General features: G+C 55.1%; 1 protein-coding gene across 1 annotated transcript in view; it reads left to right on the top strand.

Moving 5' to 3' along the window:
* Window positions 1-17937, top strand: part of IGF2R (insulin like growth factor 2 receptor) — a gene marked incomplete at its 5' end in the record, with an annotated part of 95428 nt that overhangs the window by 25436 nt on the left and 52055 nt on the right. Inside the window, 5 exons of the mRNA XM_081093898.1 lie at window positions 4558-4685; window positions 6488-6586; window positions 11034-11166; window positions 13556-13685; window positions 15393-15498. Coding sequence (XP_080950024.1) covers window positions 4558-4685; window positions 6488-6586; window positions 11034-11166; window positions 13556-13685; window positions 15393-15498 — 596 coding nt within the window. The remainder of the gene's footprint in view (window positions 1-4557; window positions 4686-6487; window positions 6587-11033; window positions 11167-13555; window positions 13686-15392; window positions 15499-17937) is intronic.

The following is a 17937-nucleotide window of genomic DNA, read 5'->3' on the forward strand; positions in this document are numbered from 1 at the left end:
GTCGGGAGGATCTGGCGAGGCCTGGCTGGCAGAGCGTGGCTCGGTCTGGAGGGTCCCGGCGAGCGCGGCCTGGTCTGGCGGGCCCGGGCGAGCGCGGCCTGCAGGGCTCGGGACGGCGAGCGTGGTCTGGCGGATCCAGCGCGCGACCTGGCGGAGCCGGCGCGATCGGGCGGCCCGGGCCTGCTGGAGCCCGCCGCCTGGCGGACCTGCCACGGCCGGGCGGGGCCGGCGGGCGCGGACGGGTCTGGCGGGCCCAGGCGAACGCGGCGCGGCCTGGCGGGCCCGTCCTGCAGCGCGCGGGACGGCGGGCTCGGCGCGCGCATCCTGCTCGGCGGGGCCCGGCCAGGAGAGCGGGGCCTGGAGGAGCCGGAGCGGTCTAGTCTCGGAGGGCCCTGCCAGTGCGGCCGGCCCTGATGAGGCCGGGCGAGCTCGACCTGGTCTGGCGGAGCGGGCCTGGAGAGCGCGGTCGGGAGGACACGGCGAGGCCTGGCGGGCCCTGGAGAGCGCGGCCTGGCGGGTCCGGTACGCAGGGTCTGTAGGACCCGACGCGGCCTGGCCTGCAGAGCTCGGCCTGCTCTGGCTGACCCGGCCTGGAGAGCGCCGTCTGCTGGGCCGGGAGCTCGGGATCTGGTGGGGAGCGCCCGGCCTGGAGACCGCGGTCGGGAGGACCGGGCGCGCGCGGCCGGGCGCGCTCTGGAGGACCCGGCGCGATCTGGCGGGCCCGGCGAGCGCGGCCTGGTCTGGCGGGCCCAGCGGGCGCGGCCTGCTCGGGTGGGCCCGGTTTGGAGAGCGTGGTGAGGAGGACCTGGCGCCCGCGGTCGGGTGGGCCTGGCGCGGTCCGGCGGGCCCAGCGCGCGGTTCGGCGGGCCCAGCGCGCGGTCTGGCGGACCCAGCGCGCGGTCTGGAGGACCCAGCGCGGTCTGGCGGACCCGGCCTGGCGATCGGGATCTGGAGGACTCGGTGCGGCCCGGCGGGCCTGGGCGAGCGCGGCCTGGCCTGGCGGGCTCGGCCTGGAGACCGTGGTCGGGCGGGCCTGGCGCGCGCAGCCTGGGCTGGAGGAAGCGCCCTGGCGAGCGCGGCCTGGAACTCGCGCGCTCCGATCGGCCGGGGCCCCGCCAGTGCGTTCTGGCCTGGCGGACCCGGCCTGGAGAACGTGGCCTGGCGGGCCCTGCGCGAGGTCTGGAGGACCCGGCGCGGTCTGACGGGCCCGGCGAGCGCGACCCAGCCCATTTGGCGCCGTCCTCGGGAGCTGGCCGTGGGCCTGGCGTGCTGGCCGCCGCCCCGCAGTCCTCGCCCGGCTCTCGTCCGGGGAGGATGGCCTGGCTGGCCGGTTGCCGCGGTGGTTTGCCGCGGTTGCGTGCCGCGGTGCGCTGCGCTGCGGCCTCTCCTCGTGTGCCCTGGGCGGCAGCCGGTCTCGGCCGCCAGGCGGAGCGGGCAGAGGAGGAAGACGAGATGGATGGGCTGGCGCAATGCCGATGGGGCCTGGTGCTGAGGGATGCCGGTGCCTCGCGCCGCGGCGGCAGAGCTCGGCCGGATCCCTCTCGGCCCGAGGCCAGGGCCCTTCTCCTTCCCTTTTCAGGATGGGCCCGCAGTTATGAGGAGCCCCCAGGAGCTCTGGGCACAGGGCCGGAACGGGCTGCGGTATGGGGGGACTGCAGTGTGGGGGAGGGTCTTTAAGATGGGGGGGTGCCGGCCCGTGCGCGCCCTCTTGTGGCCGCAGCGCACTGCTTTCCGCCGCCGCCTCCGCGTCTCCTGCAGCGCTGGGCTGCGGGGGCGCCCGGAAGCCCCGCCCCATCGCCCGGTCCCAGACACGCCCACTGTGGGCGGGGCTTCGGGCGCTGTCCACGGGCGCTGTCCACGGTCCGGGCGCTGTCCACGGTCCCGGCGCTGCGGCGGGGTTTCTGCGTCCTTTTGCCGAGGAAAGGGTTGAGCGGACAGACCTCCGAGTCTCCCGCAGACGCCGGCGCGCAGGCGGGCAGGACAAAGAACCGCTGCGCTGTCATGTCAGCGCGCCGCTGTCGCAGCTCTGAAACCATGGCCTCTTCCCAGTTGGCATCATCATTTTACCCCCTCTCCTTTTTTTAAAAAGACCTCAGCTGTATGTATTGAATTGAATTATACTCCTGCGTTCATGATATGCACTTACCAATAATCCAAGGGCTAACCTTTTAATTTAATTTTTTTAAAAATATATTTTTATTGACTTCAGAGAGGAAGGGAGAGGGAGAGATAGAAACATCAGTGATGAGAGAGAATCATTGATTGGCTGCCTCCTGCACGCCCCACACTGGGCCTGCAATCCCAGCATGTGCCCTTGATCGGAATGGAACCTGGGACCCTTCAGTCCGCAGGCCGACGCTCTATCCACTGAGCCAGACCAGCTAGGGCTCATTTTGTTTTAATTAGTTGTTTTAGAAAATGTAGTGAATCCTATCTTCAACAAAATGTAGGAACCTGACAGTAACCACTACTTATGTCTTCCCCCAGTGACTGGGAGTGACCATCAGCCCACATCTGTATTTAAAAATTTGTCCGTTCTCTTCCTCCCTTCCTCATCCCCCATCCCCCAATCTGGGTGTGTGTATACGTGAGGTTTTCAACTTTTTGGGGACTCGAATGGTAACAGTATTGTGTTGCTGAAAATCAGCTGTATTGCCATCTTTCACTGTGGTCTATTCCCTGTAACCCCTATGCAACGTTGTGTGGCTCTGCCAAGTTTAACCTGCTCTTCTGTTGAGGGGCATTTGGGTTGTTTCCAGGTGATTGCTAGTGTGAAGGACACAAGTTGTTCTTTCACTTGTTTCCTGCTACGAGAGTGCATGGTTTTCTCTTAGGTGTATTCCTGAGAGTTGAATAGTTAGGTCATAGGGTATATGAAAATTCAATTTTAGGGCATGATGCCGAACTGACTTCCGAAGTGGTCATACCAGTTTACACTTCCACACAACATAGGAGAGCTCTCCACTGAGTCTCCTCCACCGCTTGGTATTTAATTTTTTCAATGGAATTGCTGAAATTGGCATGCCATGTGGTCTCGATTAGCAATTCCTTGTTCACCAGTGATGTTCTACATCTTCATGTATTTATTGATGTGCTTCCTTCTGTCTGAATATGTCCTGTCCATTTTATGTTGAGTTTAGTCATATGACTTATTCTTTCTGCCTAGAAGGTTTAGATTTTTCTCTTTGCTTTTGATATTAAAATTCATCATATCTTGACTAGTTGTGGGTCTGAAAAAAACACTCTCTTTTTGTGTTCTGTCAGGTCATTCATTTCCTTTATTCCCTAGATTTATAAATTTGTTGGTCTTTGTGATTATATATATATTCTAGATGCCAGTTCTTTGCCAGCTCTGTGTATCTCCCAGTTTATAACTTGTTTCTTTTGTTAAGCTATTTTTGATGAATATAAAATTTTCAATTTAGTAACAAATTTACCAGTTTTTTATAGTTAATGCTACTTAGTGTTATTTTCTCTCATTAAGATATAAAAGATGGCTAACTATATTTTCTACTAAAAATTTGAAAGTTTGGTGTTTGATGTTTACATCTTTAACCCATTTAGAGTTTATTTTTGCATATGGTGGTAGGTAGTGATCCTATTTTATCTTTTTTTTTTATATGGATTGCCATTTTGTTTCCAGTTCCATTTGTTGAATATCCTCTTCTTTGCCCATTGATGATATATTAAAGTTTGATTTGCACAAATGTCTCTGCTATGTTCTAGTCTATTTGTCAGTTTATCTGTTTCTATGCCAACTACCATCATATTAACCAGTTAACTGCCATGCGTCCAAAACGGAAACCATTCCCACACACCACGATATTTTGAATTTAATTAAAAAAAATCAATTTGCAATGAATATTATAAAAATAAATATATTACAATTTGGGTGTTCTTGAGTATTTTCAGTTGAAAATTCACACAAAAAATGATTTTAAAGTTGGTCTATAGATGCTTATGGCAGGCAAATGGTTAATACTATGTATATTTTTTATTTTTGATTATTACAGTAATGTCCCAGGCCAACTAAGACATTATTACTCAACTTGTGAGCCATTCTAAAGAATTTTGATTTATAGCACATATGGGAAGTTATTGAAGAATATTAGTGGCCGAGTAATAGGTTCTAAAATTCATTTTTGATGGTCACACTGGTGCTAGATGGATGGGATGGGGAGATGGTGAGGGACAAGACAAGAGTTGAGTTAAGGGGACCAGTTAGGCTAGAGCTGGTGAGAGATGAGAGTGGTTTTAGTAGTAACAGCGATGGAGGGATGTGGGTGGATTTGAGATGGAGGTAGAACCAGTAGAACTTTCCGATGTGTTGAATGTGGTAGAGAGAAAGGGAGGACTCAATGTAATGTGTTTGGGGCTTGAACAGCTGGGTGGATAAGATGCCATTCCTGGGATACAGAATTCTGGGGAAAGGATAGTTTGTAAGTTTGTAAACTTTCAGATGAGTGATAGCACCGCTTTTAATTTGCTTTTGCTTAGAGATAGCTTTATGGTGGTGAATATTTTATAGCTTGTTTATTCTCTTCCCTTTCTGAATAGGTGACTCTCTTCTGAAAAGTGCAACCAGAACTCTTCTGGAATTCAACACAACAGTGGACTGTGACGGGGAGCGGCGTGCACGTCACAAAACCCAGAGCAGCATCACCTTCCTCTGCGGGAAAACCTTGGTGAGCCCGCGGTCGCATTTTATAATCTTTTGTTAGAAATGTTTGCCCCTTGGGAGGCCTTGCTATAGTGGTTATTCCAGGGAGAATAAGTGAAAAAAATGAAAAGCACAAAAGATAAAAACCCCAACCAAAATCACCATCGCCATTAAGAACCAATAAGTAAAAAATCCGAAGTCTATAGTTACAACTTTTGAGTGAAACTTGATCCACATCCTGTGTAAAACTACAAATCAAAGTGATTAATGTGTTTAAACTCAAAGCACAGTTTAATGTTTATTGCAGGCATAATTTTTTTTCTTCTTTCTAAAGTCTCTTCTCCCAGCATTTTATTTGGATAGTTTTTAGGGCAATGTGTTTATTTTTTAAAATGTTTTTCTTTCCTCATTTACATTAAACTGTAGAGACGGACATCTATGTAGGACAGCGGTTTTCAAATGGTGTGCGGCAGAATGTTTAAAACATGCAATACCTATTTAGTTGGGGGCGCTGACCTTTTTTCCCTTAGATTGTCAAATAAAAAAAAGCACAACAATAGCTGTCCGGCGTGAATGAATCAAAATTATATGGATTTTTTTTGTCAGATCGGCAAAAAATGTATTTTTTGGTGTGCCGCTTAATGTTAGTAATTCGTTTATGTGTGTGTCATGAGATGAAAATAGTTGAAAATAGCTGATCTGGAAGAAGTTTTTGCTAGTGAGTAGTAGGCTTTCCAACCTTTTTGGGTATTCCTAGTGTTGAAATGGGACATAATTGTTTAAAGTGTGATTTGTTCTTGCTGTCTCTATATTGCATGGGATTTAAAAAATTTTAATCTTTAGTGGTTAGTGAGCATCTTGAAGTAAATAATTGTTAGTTTTTAGGAAAAGCAATTTGTATACAGATCCTATAAACGTTCTCTAATCAGAGTAAGCGCCCAAGTATTTAGAAAAATCAGGGTGAGTAAAACTCATGTGGCCACCAGATTGCTTTAAAATATTATTTTAGAATTTGCTGTGCCTGTTATATCCTCAGGCCCGTAATGTCTCATCTCAAGAATTTTTTAAAGATAGAACTTACATGTTACATTTGGACCGGCCCATCAATTGTCCATGTTGAAACACGGGGAGAAAAGTTGTTTTGCCGTGCTCTGAAATATGGAGGTCTGTGTTACTGAATATGCTAGCTCCTGTTTTAATTTTAACTGATTTCCTTCAAGAATTCTGTGTTCACCATAAAAGAACCAGAATTGTGGCGAACTCCAGATTGGCACATGGGTGTGTAGAGGTAAATTCCCGCCGGGTCAGGTATCGCCCGGCAGCGCTGTGGCTAAGTTTGGAGTCTACCCGGGTCCAGGCGTTCAGGGGGGTGGGGTGGGGTGTGTGTGTGTGGGGGGGGGAGCGGCTGAAGCGAGGCTGGCGTAGGAGCTCAGCCGGGCTTGGGTGGGCCTCCTCTCTCGCTGACAGGAAGCATGAGGTCACATTTTCTGGCTTTGATTTTGTTGGCATTTGGTTAAGAGAACATTTGGAGTTTGAGAGGATCAGGACTCTGAGGATTGCTTCCCATGAGTTTACTGTACTCGCATAGTTGGGGCAGTAGAACAGTGTTGGCCCGATTCTACCAAAATTCCAGCATGATTTCATGAAGCTTTTGTCTCAGAGTTCTTGGGTTTGGGAACTTGGTGATGACCTTGTTGAACTAAAACGGTTGCGTTTGCCCGCCACCCCCATGTTGCGACTTTTAAAACGGTCGTTTACTGTTTCTGACTTTAATAAAGGGAACCTCACAGCGTGCAGCAGGGTGACTTTTAATCTTATTTTTAACAGGGCACTCCCGAGTTTGTCGCTGCTGCAGACTGTGTGCACTACTTTGAGTGGAGGACTTCCGCAGCCTGCAAGAAAGACACGTTCAAAGCGAAGAAAGAGGTAACCTCAAGGTTACATGCTTGGAAAGAACGTTCGGGGACCCTTCAGACCTGAAATACTGGTTTAGTTGTTACTATTGTGCTGGGTGGTTCTCCGCTTAGGACAGGGCTCTCGGCATCCCACAGGAATGGAATGGCCCACCCGTGCAAGCAGGTTCGTTCCTGGTTTCTGGTGCCGTGCAACTCAGTACCTAAGTGACTCGGTGGAGTGGGGTGCAGTGTGTTCATGATGCCTCCAGGGCCGTCTCCCCCTGGAGCGCTGCGGGGGCTGCTGGATGGTGGCTCCCGGCCAGGCGTCCTGAGCCCTCCAGGTCTTGGTCAGCTCACCTCGGAGACTGGATGGCTTACCGTTCCGTTCTTTCATGGTCAGATCATTCTTTAAAACAAATAAATTTTTAAAAAAAATTTAATTTCAGAGAGGAGGCGAGAGGGAGATAGAGATAGAAACATTAATGATGAGAGGGAATCATTGATTGGCTGCCTCCTGTACATCCCCTACCGGGGATTGAGCCCGCACCTCAGGCATGTGCCCTGACTGGGAATCCAACAGTGACCTCCTGGTTCATGGACTGACGCTAACCACTTAGCCACACCGGCCGGCCCGGTCAGGTCATTCTTGTTGATCCCCGAAGTGTCCTGTTCCCTAGACTAGGGCCTCCGAAGGTGGCTCCACCGCGTGGCTTTCCCTGGTCACGGAGGAGAGGGGAGTGGGTAGCACTCTCTTTCTGCTTCACTCCTCCCGCCACCGGGTCGGACCCGTGCTTGCCTGGACAGCGGTGTTCGTGGGCTGGCTATTCTCACTTTTCGCCATTAGTTTTCTGTTCTGAAGGGTTGAGTTCAAAGTCTTAGGAGCGGGGAACTGAGCAGTGGGAGTTGTTTTCACTGATGGCTTAATGCCGTATCGTTCCAGAAGGGCAAAAAGAGGTACATTCGTTTTTAAAAAGTAAAACCAGTGACATGATGAGTGCTGAGTGATCGCAGGCCTTTCACACGGGCAGTCCGGGAAAGAGGGCAGTCTCACGCGGCGTGGAAGAGGCCACGCTGCCTCGCGGAGGAGCCGGAGGAGGCTCAGTGCAGAAAAGCTTCAAGTGTGAAAGGGAATAAGGCCCATGAAATGTCACCGACATTGAGGAACGGTGTCAGGTTTACACTTTCAATCGTAAAATGGAGGGCGAGCAGTTTGCCAGCATACAGTGCGTGGCGGGAGGAGCCTGTCGGGGCTGCAGGGTAGCTGCCTGCTCTTCCCGGAGACCTGCACCTCCCCGGCCCCTTGAGCCCCCGTGGGGCCCGACGCCCCCGCCTGCCAGCGAGGCTGTTTTCCTGCCGCTGCGCGGGGCCTCTTCCTCGCTCTCCTGAGCTGGCGGCGGCGTCTCCCACCACCTGGGGAAAGCGCCTTTCCACGCTAAAGAAAGAAATAAGAAGCAGTTTGTCTCCCCTCTGCCTGGTGCGGCGGTGGGAAGTCACACTGCCGCCCGGGGCCCAGCCCTGCTGGTCTGTTTGTACAGCCCAGAGCGGAGAATGGCCTCACGTTTTATAGGCTGTAAAGAGACAAAGAAGAATGCAGGGCAGAGGCCTACGTGACGCGAGCCTGGCATGTTTACCCTGTGGCCTTTGCAGCAGACGGGTGCCCTGCTCTAAATTGTTCTTTGGGGCGGAGGGGGGAGGGCCAGCTGTTTTTTCTCAAGACAGTGACATTTAATTTCTCTTCGAAGTGGACCTGAAGGTGCAGGAGAGACGTTGCAGTCTGCGCTCTGCTGTCTCTGGGGCTGGGTGGCAGCGGGGCGTGATCCCTCCCGTTTCCAGGCAGGGAGGGCCCGTGGGGGGCCACGCAGGAGGAATTCCTTGCGTTTTGAAAGGCTGCTTGCTTTCAGGGGCCTGTGGACTCAAGGTCCGGAGGGCGCGTCCCTGCTCACGACCTGAACTCCTTTCTGCCCCCCGTGCTGGCACCTTAGGGGGAGGGCCCGAAGAGCATGTGGCTGCTCGCGTACTGCTGTCGCCGCTCCGGTCACAGTCGCTCCCGGGTGACAGTTGAGCACACCCGCTCTACCCTGTCTCCGGGGGATGGATTATGCCGACTGGCTGTGGTGTGACTCCAAAAATGGTTAAAACTCTCAGCATTTCTTCTCTTTTTTTCTTTCAACTTAAATTCTTTATTGTTGAAAGTCTTAGGTTTGTCTCCTTTTTTCCCCATTGACCTCTCCCCGGCTGCTCCCGCCCTCCAGCACATACCCTCGCCCCCCTATTCTCTGTGTCCATGGGTTGTGCTTATTTGCCTGCATACAGCACCCGGCATTTCTTAAACAAGAAATCCGCGCTCGGTCTAGGGTTGCTGTCGCCATGATGTCCACACCTCACTCATATTTCCTGGTTTCTTTGTTTGTGTTGCTCTGACGGCAGTGCTCGGCTGCCTTTAGCACAACCACTCTGGGCCCGTTCAGTGGGCCCTGGGAGGGTTTTTTTCCGATGGTAATTTCTCTAAAGGACCCTGGGCAGACGCCCCCTACCCTAGCACTCCGGGGAACACAGGGGACTCAGAACTCAGCAGCCACACAAGCCCGGTTAACATACGGCGTGAACAAGGTCCACTCAGTGTGCGGAGCGGGGGGCCGGCCGCCCCTCCCCCGGCGGCCGCGTTCCTGCTCTCATGAATGTCTCCATTGCTTTGCTCCGTGGGGCAGGAAGTGGGAGGCCTTTCCCCAGGAGCCCGGCTGTTTTCCGACGTGCACTCCAGTTCTGTGGGCGCAGAGCTGGGCGGGCCCACAATTCCTTCCTGGCCCGCGCGCCGGCCAGCGGTGGCTGGCTGCCTGGAGCGGGGGTCTGAGCGCCTGCTTCTCACTGGGATCCCTCGAGCCCGTCCAGAACGGCGAGTCCTTGCACACGTGGCCGTCTTGCCTTCCCCCCGCCTGGGCCGCGGCCCCCTGGCTTTCACAGGCTTTCATTTTGTCGCTGGGGAGGTGCCCCGCCTCCATTCTGACCCTCTCGAGTTGGTGTCTATGTGAATGTGCTGGGGATCGGCACCCGTCAGATTCGCAAGATTAGGAACGCTGTGACCACTGTCCTGGGGTCTGGTGACAGCCTGCAGGGAGACCTTTATTTTAATTTAGGTAATTTTTAAAGTGTGTGGACCTAGCCTCTCTGCAGGATGTAGCCTGAGGCCTGGCGTCTGGCCCCTGTGAGTCATGTTCTCCCTGTACCAGATGTGCCAGCCCCTGTGGTTATCAGCGGGATCTCCGATCATGGGAGCCTCTGCTTTAGGGGTCTGGTCGGAATGAGGGCGCATGTCCCCCGAGGCAGTGAGGAGGTGCAAGTTGTTGATTCAGGCCACTAGCTCGCCATGAAATCTTGGGAAACGGGGCTGGGGAAAAAAGGTTAGTGGGTCAGAGCGTTCCTGCAGGTCTGATAGCATCTTTCTAAGAAGGATTTGAAAGCTAAATATTAGGCAGTTAACCTTTGCGAGCAGACCTGCATGTGAATGGCTTCATTGTCAAAGACGGAGTCTCAAGAACATCGTGTCTAGAAAACGCTGAAACACACTACTTTGAAATGATTGCCGAGAACACGAGTCTTCAGAGTCCTTCTTCGCACGAGTGATTGAAGTGATGCCAGGGTATTTTTTTGGAAATAAGACTTACAAGGGGGTTTCAAAGGCAGACCTGGCAGGGGGTGGTGTGATCTGGGTGACGAGGGCCTGTGTGTGTCTGGGCACGTGTCTGGGCGCGATGGCTCTGCTTTAGAAGGAGGAGGAACTGTTGGAGCCCGGAGCCGTGTCAGCTGGAATGGGCTCCTTGACATTTTAGAAATAAGAGGCCATTAGTTCCTAGAGATGAGGGAGTGAGTGGTCATAAATGAGAGTCCAGGAAGGTGGCTCGATGCTCGAAGGAGGGCTCTGTCTTCATGCTACTGAGCAGATGCTGGTGCAGGCGTTGTCCTGAGCCTGTCCTTTAGGCTTCAGCAAGGACAGAACCCTGCACTCAGCCAGCGGTCTCTCCCGTGGGAGGAAGCTAACAGGTAACACACACCAGGGCTCTGAAGGGCAGGAAGGCGGGGGAGGCACAGAGAGGTGGGGAGCACTGCTTTAGATCAGGGTGTCAAGACAGACTCCCCGAGCACGTGACGGCTCATCCGAGACCGGAGCGAGGTTGAGAGAGAGCGGTGTGATCCCAGGGAAGTGCATTCCAGCGGGAGGGAGGGTCGAGTTCCCCGGGTCGAGCAGCACCTGGGGGCCCAGAGGCTGCGTCCTCGAGGTTGGGGGGGCTCCCTCTCTGTGGATCTGAGCAGAGTGATATGGCCGATGCGGCTTGGGTAGGGCTGAGCTGGTGGTGGTGGGGACATGGGCCGCAGGGCAGGGCGTGTGTCATCGGGAAGCAAGGACCCGGTGAAAAGACGGGTGGTCGCAGGCCAGTTGGAAGGTGTGTGTTGGAGACTGACTCTCTCCCCCTCTCTTCTAGGTGCCGTGCTATGCATTTGATGGCGAGTTCAAGAAGCACGATTTAAACCCACTGATCAAGCTCAGTGGCGCTTACTTGGTGGACGACTCGGACCCGGACACGTCTCTGTTCATTAATGTTTGCAGAGACATAGGTGTGGACCTTGGGGGGCGTGGGCGAGGGGTGGGGAAGGGTCGCTTGGAAACGTCCTTGTCTTTGCCCTCCGCCTGTGCTCACCTGTCTGGAGAAACACGTGGCTTGTGAGGCCTCTGCGATAGCGCTTGTCCCCACAGATGTCTCTGTGCATAGCCCACCCGCGGCCCCAGGAATCCGATCCCTCACACGTCCCCTCCACACTGCGAGTCCAGCCCCGTGTGCTCTCTCTGTTTGACAGTTGGGGTTTCAGGATTCTCACGTGAATCTTACTTCCAATGAGATTGGGGTGGGGGTGGGGGATGGATGGATTTGGTGTGTGGGCGCTGAGCACGGCTGGAGGAAATGGAGTCCGGAGTTCCTGCCAGGCTGGGGAAGCCACATGCCCCGGCTGTGGGTATCTGAGTCCCTTGGCTGTGAGCTGCAGGCTGGGAAAAGGGGGAGAGGGGTGCCCAGGGTCCTGGGGCACTTGGTCATGACCCATATTTCGTTCTGGGCCGACTTCCTGCCTGGCTGTCTCTGAAGCTGCCAGGACTGGTGTGAGAAGCTTGGGTGTCTGCTCAGCTACCTGAAGGCTGTGCCCAGCCTTTATCCAACGAGGCCGTGGGAAGCTGTGCTAAGCCCGGCTGGAGCCTCGCTTGGCCTTGGCTTCAAGGGCTGTGAGTTGTTAGTCCTATGCTAGCTTTGCTCATAATTAATAAAAAATAATTCTTCCGTTTCCCTTACATTCTTACTCCTCACATCGTATGTAGGACTTTGGCCTTAGAAAAGTTTGGAAAAGTTTTTAAAAAGAAAGCCAGCCCATGAGAGGACTGTGGGCGCAGGCACATGCGTGAGTGTGTGAGTGTTCTTTACCCTGTGCGTGGCCATCACGCGCCACTTGGCTCACTACTTCTACCTTGTTCTAAAAAGGGAGCCACACGGCTCCCCAGGGGCCAGCGCCGGGCAGGTGTGCCGCAGGCTGTTCATGTCATTCTTTTGTGCTCCAAGGATGGCTTCTGTAGTTCTTCTGGAAAAAGGTCGGTAGACAAAGTCTTTGTCTTAAATGCGCCTGTAACTCAGATTTGATGATAAAGTTGAAGAGGCCTGTAGGTGGTTGAATTCTGAAATAATATGCGATTATTCACGTTCACTGGATATATTCTTTTTTTTAAATTTTATTTTATTGTTTAAAGTATTAGAGATAGTAGTACATATGTCTCCCCCCCCCCCCGACCTTCCCCCAGCCTCCCCTACTCCCCGGCACATGCCCTCACCCCCCCGGCTCCCCCCCCCGGTCCCCCCCCCCGTCCCCCCCCCCCCAGTGTTTTGTGTCCATGGGTTATGCTTATATGCATGCATACAAGTCCTTTGGTTGATCTTTTACCTCCCCACCCCCAACACTCCCCAGCCTTCCCTCTGTAATTGACAGTCTGCTCCATGCTTCTCTGCCTCTGTATCTATCTTTTTGTTCATCGGGTTATAATGATACATTCTTAAAAGCGCTCTGTTTCTTTCCCATTGACTGGCAGTTTGAGTTGGGTTTCCGTGACTTTGATTCACACCGGGATCATCCACACTGAGTGTCTTTACCCCGACCTCCTCCAGCTCCAGGAGATTGCTCCGGGCCTCCCACTGGTTTGAAAGTGACCCTGGAAACCATGAACAGTGTAGCTTTCCTGCCGGCTGCTCAACTGCACCCTGAGGGCTCGTGCCTCGCATTTGCTTTCAGTCCCCCAAGTGCTCCGTCCCCCGTGGGTCACTGTGGGCGCAGACGCTTGGGGTGCACGAACCACCCGGCAGGGAAACCTCATGATGGGGCCTGAGACCGATGGTCGTGTCCCTTCATTGTCCGTGATTCCTCAACCCTGTGAGGGGCTCGGCTGGGAGACCTGTGGAGTTAGGTCAAAGGTGTAGCAGAAGTCAGTGGTGGATCGGGGATTTGAATCCAGAACCATCTGTGGGTTCTCTCTCGGGTCTGTGTGTCTTCACACAGACGGGTGGATCCCTGCCTTTGCTGGTCTGTTTATAGATGGAAAGGTGGTCATGCTGAAGGTAGTGAGTTTCCAGGAGGAGGGGGCACATTCCTTAACGTCAGCGAACACGAGAGCTCCGGCTTATCGGGCGCCTCTGACGTGCCAGGTGCGGAGCGAGTGCCCTGCATTCCTTCCCCGACACGTGCCCGCAGCCCTGCCGGTGGGGGCTGCTGCTCTCCCTCCTCCTGACACGCAGGCAGGTCACTGATGTCCAAGGTCTTAGAATGGAATGTGGTCCAAACGTCTACCTTATGTTACTTAGGGAGACTTTTGAAATGTTAATCTTGTTTTTTTCTTTAAAGGGACCTTGGGCCCGAGGGGAAGTGTGATGACCCTTGCTGATGCATAATCCACATCCCATGTAATGTTTTACAGACGCTCTCCGGGACCCGAGCCTGCAGCTGCGCGCCTGCCCCGTGGGCACCGCCGCCTGCCTGGTGCGAGGGGGCCAGGCCTTCGACGTGGGCCAGCCCAAGGAGGGGCTGAAGCTCGTGAGCAAGGACAGGTCAGTGCGCGGGGCGGCTGCCTCCTCAGCAGGAGCCTGGCTTTGTAGTTTGCTGCAAGATAATGCTTGCAAAACGATGGCTTCCCACATGCTTGCAAAACCACCAGTCATCGCGGTGAGTCACCGAGGCTGCCTGACTCCTAATCGCTTGTCTCCAGAGCTGTAGACGTGGGTCGGGATGAGCCCCACACGGCTGCCTCGTGACAGCTCCATGTGACAGCTCCCTGCAGGTGTGTCTGACGGTGGCCATGGCAGCTCCCTGGTGAAGTTCACTGTTTCCTCCTTATCTGCTCTTTAGAGACACACTCCTGCAGGGAGAGGGCAGGAAGGGCAGTTTGCTGGCTCCCTTCCAGGGCGCGGGGCCTGCTTCCTGCCGGGGCACTGGCGCCCCAGGCCCTCCAGGCCCCCCGGCCCCCCAGGCGCCCCAGGCCCGGTGCTTCATTCCTCATGATAAGACGTGCTGCTTGCTCGTGCTCTTCCTGCCTCTGTGCCTGACTTGGCAGGGAGACGTTTTTCTCCGTGGGCACATGTGACTGCGACCGGCACCGGGGGGAGGGGTTTTGATGGCCCCGGTGGCAGGGCCCTTGATGGACACCTCGTGGGCTGCTCTGCGTGGAGCTGTGGCTCATCAGTGCTGCGATTACAGATGCCTGCGGAAACGGGGCGTGCCTGCGATGTGACATGTTGGGGAAGTTTCTAGGTGCGTGTCTGCATTAGTTTGCAGGGCTGCTGTGAGCAAAGTACCACAGCCTGGGCGGCCGGCAGCGGAAAGTTCTTCGCTCTCAGTTTTGGAGGCCAGCGGTCCAGGGCGCCAGGGCTGTTTTCCTGCGGCCTTTCTCCTTGGGGTGCGGGCGGCCGTCTTCTCCCTGTGCCCGCGTGCTTCCCTCTGCCTGTCCTGGTCTCCTCTTCTTACAAGGACACGGTGCTGTCTGATTAGCGCCCACCCTGATGGCCTCGTCTTAATCACCTCTTTAAATACCTCATCTCCAAAGACTCACATGCTGAGGGACTGGGGTTCGGGCTTCTGCGGGAGTTGGGGGAGGGAGGACACCATGCAGCCCATCATGTTGTCCTACGTGACAAATGGGGGATCCTTCGTACCCGGAGGGCTTTGTGAGAAGCGGGTATTGAAAGAAAGGCTGGGCTTGTCTTCAGGGGAAAGGCAGGCCGTGTTTTCGGCTGTTCTGTGGCCGGCTCACCAGGAGTGCGGGTGAAGCTCTGAGGTGAGGCCCCCACCCCGTCGTGAGGCCTGTCCCGCTGCGGCCAGCTGGCCAGCACGCTCCGCTATCTTCAGGTGACAAAGGAGACCTTGGCTCGCACGGAGACGGCATTGTTTGGGAGGAAGTGGTCTTGCGGGCTCTGGCGCGATGGCTTGACCTGCTCAGCTGTGTTTGTTTGGTTTTGTTAGAGTGTAATGTTTTTTGTTTGACTCAAACAGCTTTTCTTAGCATTTAAATTTACACGTTGCTTGTTTTATTTGTTTTTAAAAGAAAATAGCACAAAATTGAAGTTTACTCTTAAATTTATTTCTCTTCCCCAAATGGAAATGAATTAAAGTGTTGTACTACGTGTGGCTTCTTTCACATTGTAATCTTCCTTCAGTTACCAGTGTCCCCCAAATGAATGCTCAGGGCTCTCGGGTGAATTTGAATGCCTTTAATTTGAAAGTGATTCTTTGTAACACTCTTGTCTCTCTGTGGCCTCCAGGCTGGTCCTGACCTACGGAAAAGAAGGGGCAGGGAGGCCCGACTTCTGTGAGGGCCACAGCCCGGCCGTGACCATTACCTTCGTCTGCCCCTCGGAGCGCCGGGAGGTGAGCTGTTCTGTTCTCTCCGGACTTCCCAGTGCCCGCCAGCGGGCTCCCTGGGAGCAGGGGCCGGGGCTGCGGTGGGCGGTGGGTCTGTGCGGGCCGGGGGTGCGGACTCGGGGGAAATCATGCTTCCCGGGATGGCCGAGCGGGCGAGGCTCCTGGAGAACAGCCGGCTGTTTGCTCTCTCAGACACCTCGAGGGGCCCGGGGTGTTCACGTAGGACTGTGTTTTGTTCTGTTGTGGGAGACAATTTTAATTGGTTCGTGGACAGATTTAAAAATTTTCATAGCTACGCTGATTTGAGTGGGTTTTGAAAAACCATCCTTACATCCCAAACCCGTGATTTCATGGCCCTTATTGTTTTGGGATGAAACCAGGTGAAAGTCGCTAAGGAGTTTCCAGAAACGTGGTCAGAAAGGAGCAGTGCAGATGCGGGGCAGACTGGGAGGCTTCACGCAGGCCGCGGCGGGCTTTGGGGGCCTGCCTGGTGTGGGAGGATGTTGGCCGAGGGAAGGCTCCCTGGGCTCACAGGGGAGCGGTCACCCTCCCTGCCTCCCCCCTCCCCGCCGGCCCCCCCTGCCGAGCTGCCAGCAGCCTGATTGCTCTGTCCTTTGGCTGTTTACGCAGTTGAGCACAGCTGTAAACTCCGTGAGGGTAGGGCGGTCTGGGTTGTCCTTGGCCGGTGCCCAGTGGTGTTGCATGCACGTGTGGCTGTGAAGTGTTTTAGCAGATGTGGGTGCCGATGGACGGAGACAGCCCGAAGGAAGGGCAGGGCTTCCCCCTGATTTATTCCCGTCTCCTCCGAGCAGAGGGAGCGAGGAGGAGGGGAGTTCTTGGGCCAGGGAGCCCTACTCCCCTCCCCCCAAATAAACGTGGAATGTGCCGTGGCAGCCGGCCAGCTTTGTGCGCTGGGGTATGGGGACAAAGGTTTAGTCCTGACCAGCTTTCCACGTTAGGTCCCCAGACTCCCAGGGCCCGCGGTGGCAGCTCACAGGACCCGCCTGGCCGCCCCGGGCTCGACGTCAGCTCTGAATGCTAGGTGGAGGGGCTCTGATTTATTCCTTCCGTCCGTGCCTACGCATGGGAATGGAAACCTTCTCAGGCTGCGGAGGCTGTCTCGGGGCCGCGGGCTCACAGGCTCCCCCCTCGTTTGCGCGGCGTTCAGTGAGGACCCTGTGTGCTGGAGAGGAGTGGGCGCCCCCTCTCCCGCCCTCCCCTCCCGCCCTCTCCTCCCAGACGTGAGGCACCGCGGTGTCCGTGCAGGGGCTGGTTTGCTGCTAGGAAGGGAAGGGTCCCTCCCAGGCTAGCTGTTCACGGGCAGCACTCGGGTTACATGTGGTGCCTTCACGCTTGAAGGTTTGCTGAAGCGTTTGCGCTGGCTGTTGAACACTTTTAGGAGCTGGGAGTTCAGTCAGCGTGTACCTTGTAGATCTCTTTAAAAAAGCTTTAGTGAATGTACAGATGGCAAAAGCCCCTGTTGTAAGCAGAGGAACAGAATTGTGCAACCAGTGCCCCCGTCTGAGGTTCAGACGTGTCCCTCACCCCGAAAGAGACTTTGTGTGGCCACGGCCGCCCCTGCCCCAGCCTGGCGGCCACAGCCTGTGGACTTGCCTTTCTGGGCATCTTGTGCAGTGACCGTCTAGTGCAGTGACCGCACACCGTGTGCCTTTGTGCCCAACTTCTCCCACGCGGCCCGCCGCCGTCAGCACGGGTCCGACCTGACCGCGCCGAGGGCTGAAAGCACCAGCTCTGAGTCAGAGTCGGAGCCGGACACGCCACTTCACAGCTTAGTCATCACATGACCTGTGTTTGCAAACCAGCGTGGAGGCCTGTGCCTGGCACGTAGCGGCGCCGGGTAAACGTTTGCAGAGCGGCGGCGCTCAAGAGGCAGCAGCCCTGCCTGGTGCTGAGCAGCCGCACGCTCTCCCGGCGATGGTTACGGACGGACGGCACTGCCCTCGGGAGCAGGGCCTCCCGGCCTCCGTCCCTGTCCCACCGCAGGCTTGGCCAGAGCTCACGTCTGCAGTGTGTGGGTGAGGCCCTGTCCCTGGGGCAGGAGCACATGGAGGCGTGCCCAGGACCCTGAGACAGTCGGGAGAGGGGTGCAGGGCCGTCTCCCTAGAGCAGCCGTGGGCAAACTATAGTTTGAAATGAATAAAACTAAAAAAAAAAAAAAAAGACCGTACCCTTTCATGTAATGATGTTTACTTTGAATTTATATTAGTTCACACAAACACTCCATCCATGCTTTTGTTCCGGCCCTCCGGTCCAGTTTAAGAACCCATTGTGGCCCTCGAGTCAAAAAGTTTTCCCACCCCTGCCCTAGAGGCTCCCAGGCACAGCGATTCCCACGCAACTTGGGGGGGGGGCGCTTTGGCCCGGGCTCCCCAGCTCTTCTGATTGGAAGGCACGGCTGCCCGCCCTTTGCCTCACTCGCCTGGC

Source organism: Myotis nattereri (genome assembly GCF_964212035.1).
Source record: "Myotis nattereri genome assembly, chromosome: 6".
Classification (NCBI taxonomy): domain Eukaryota; kingdom Metazoa; phylum Chordata; class Mammalia; order Chiroptera; family Vespertilionidae; genus Myotis; species Myotis nattereri.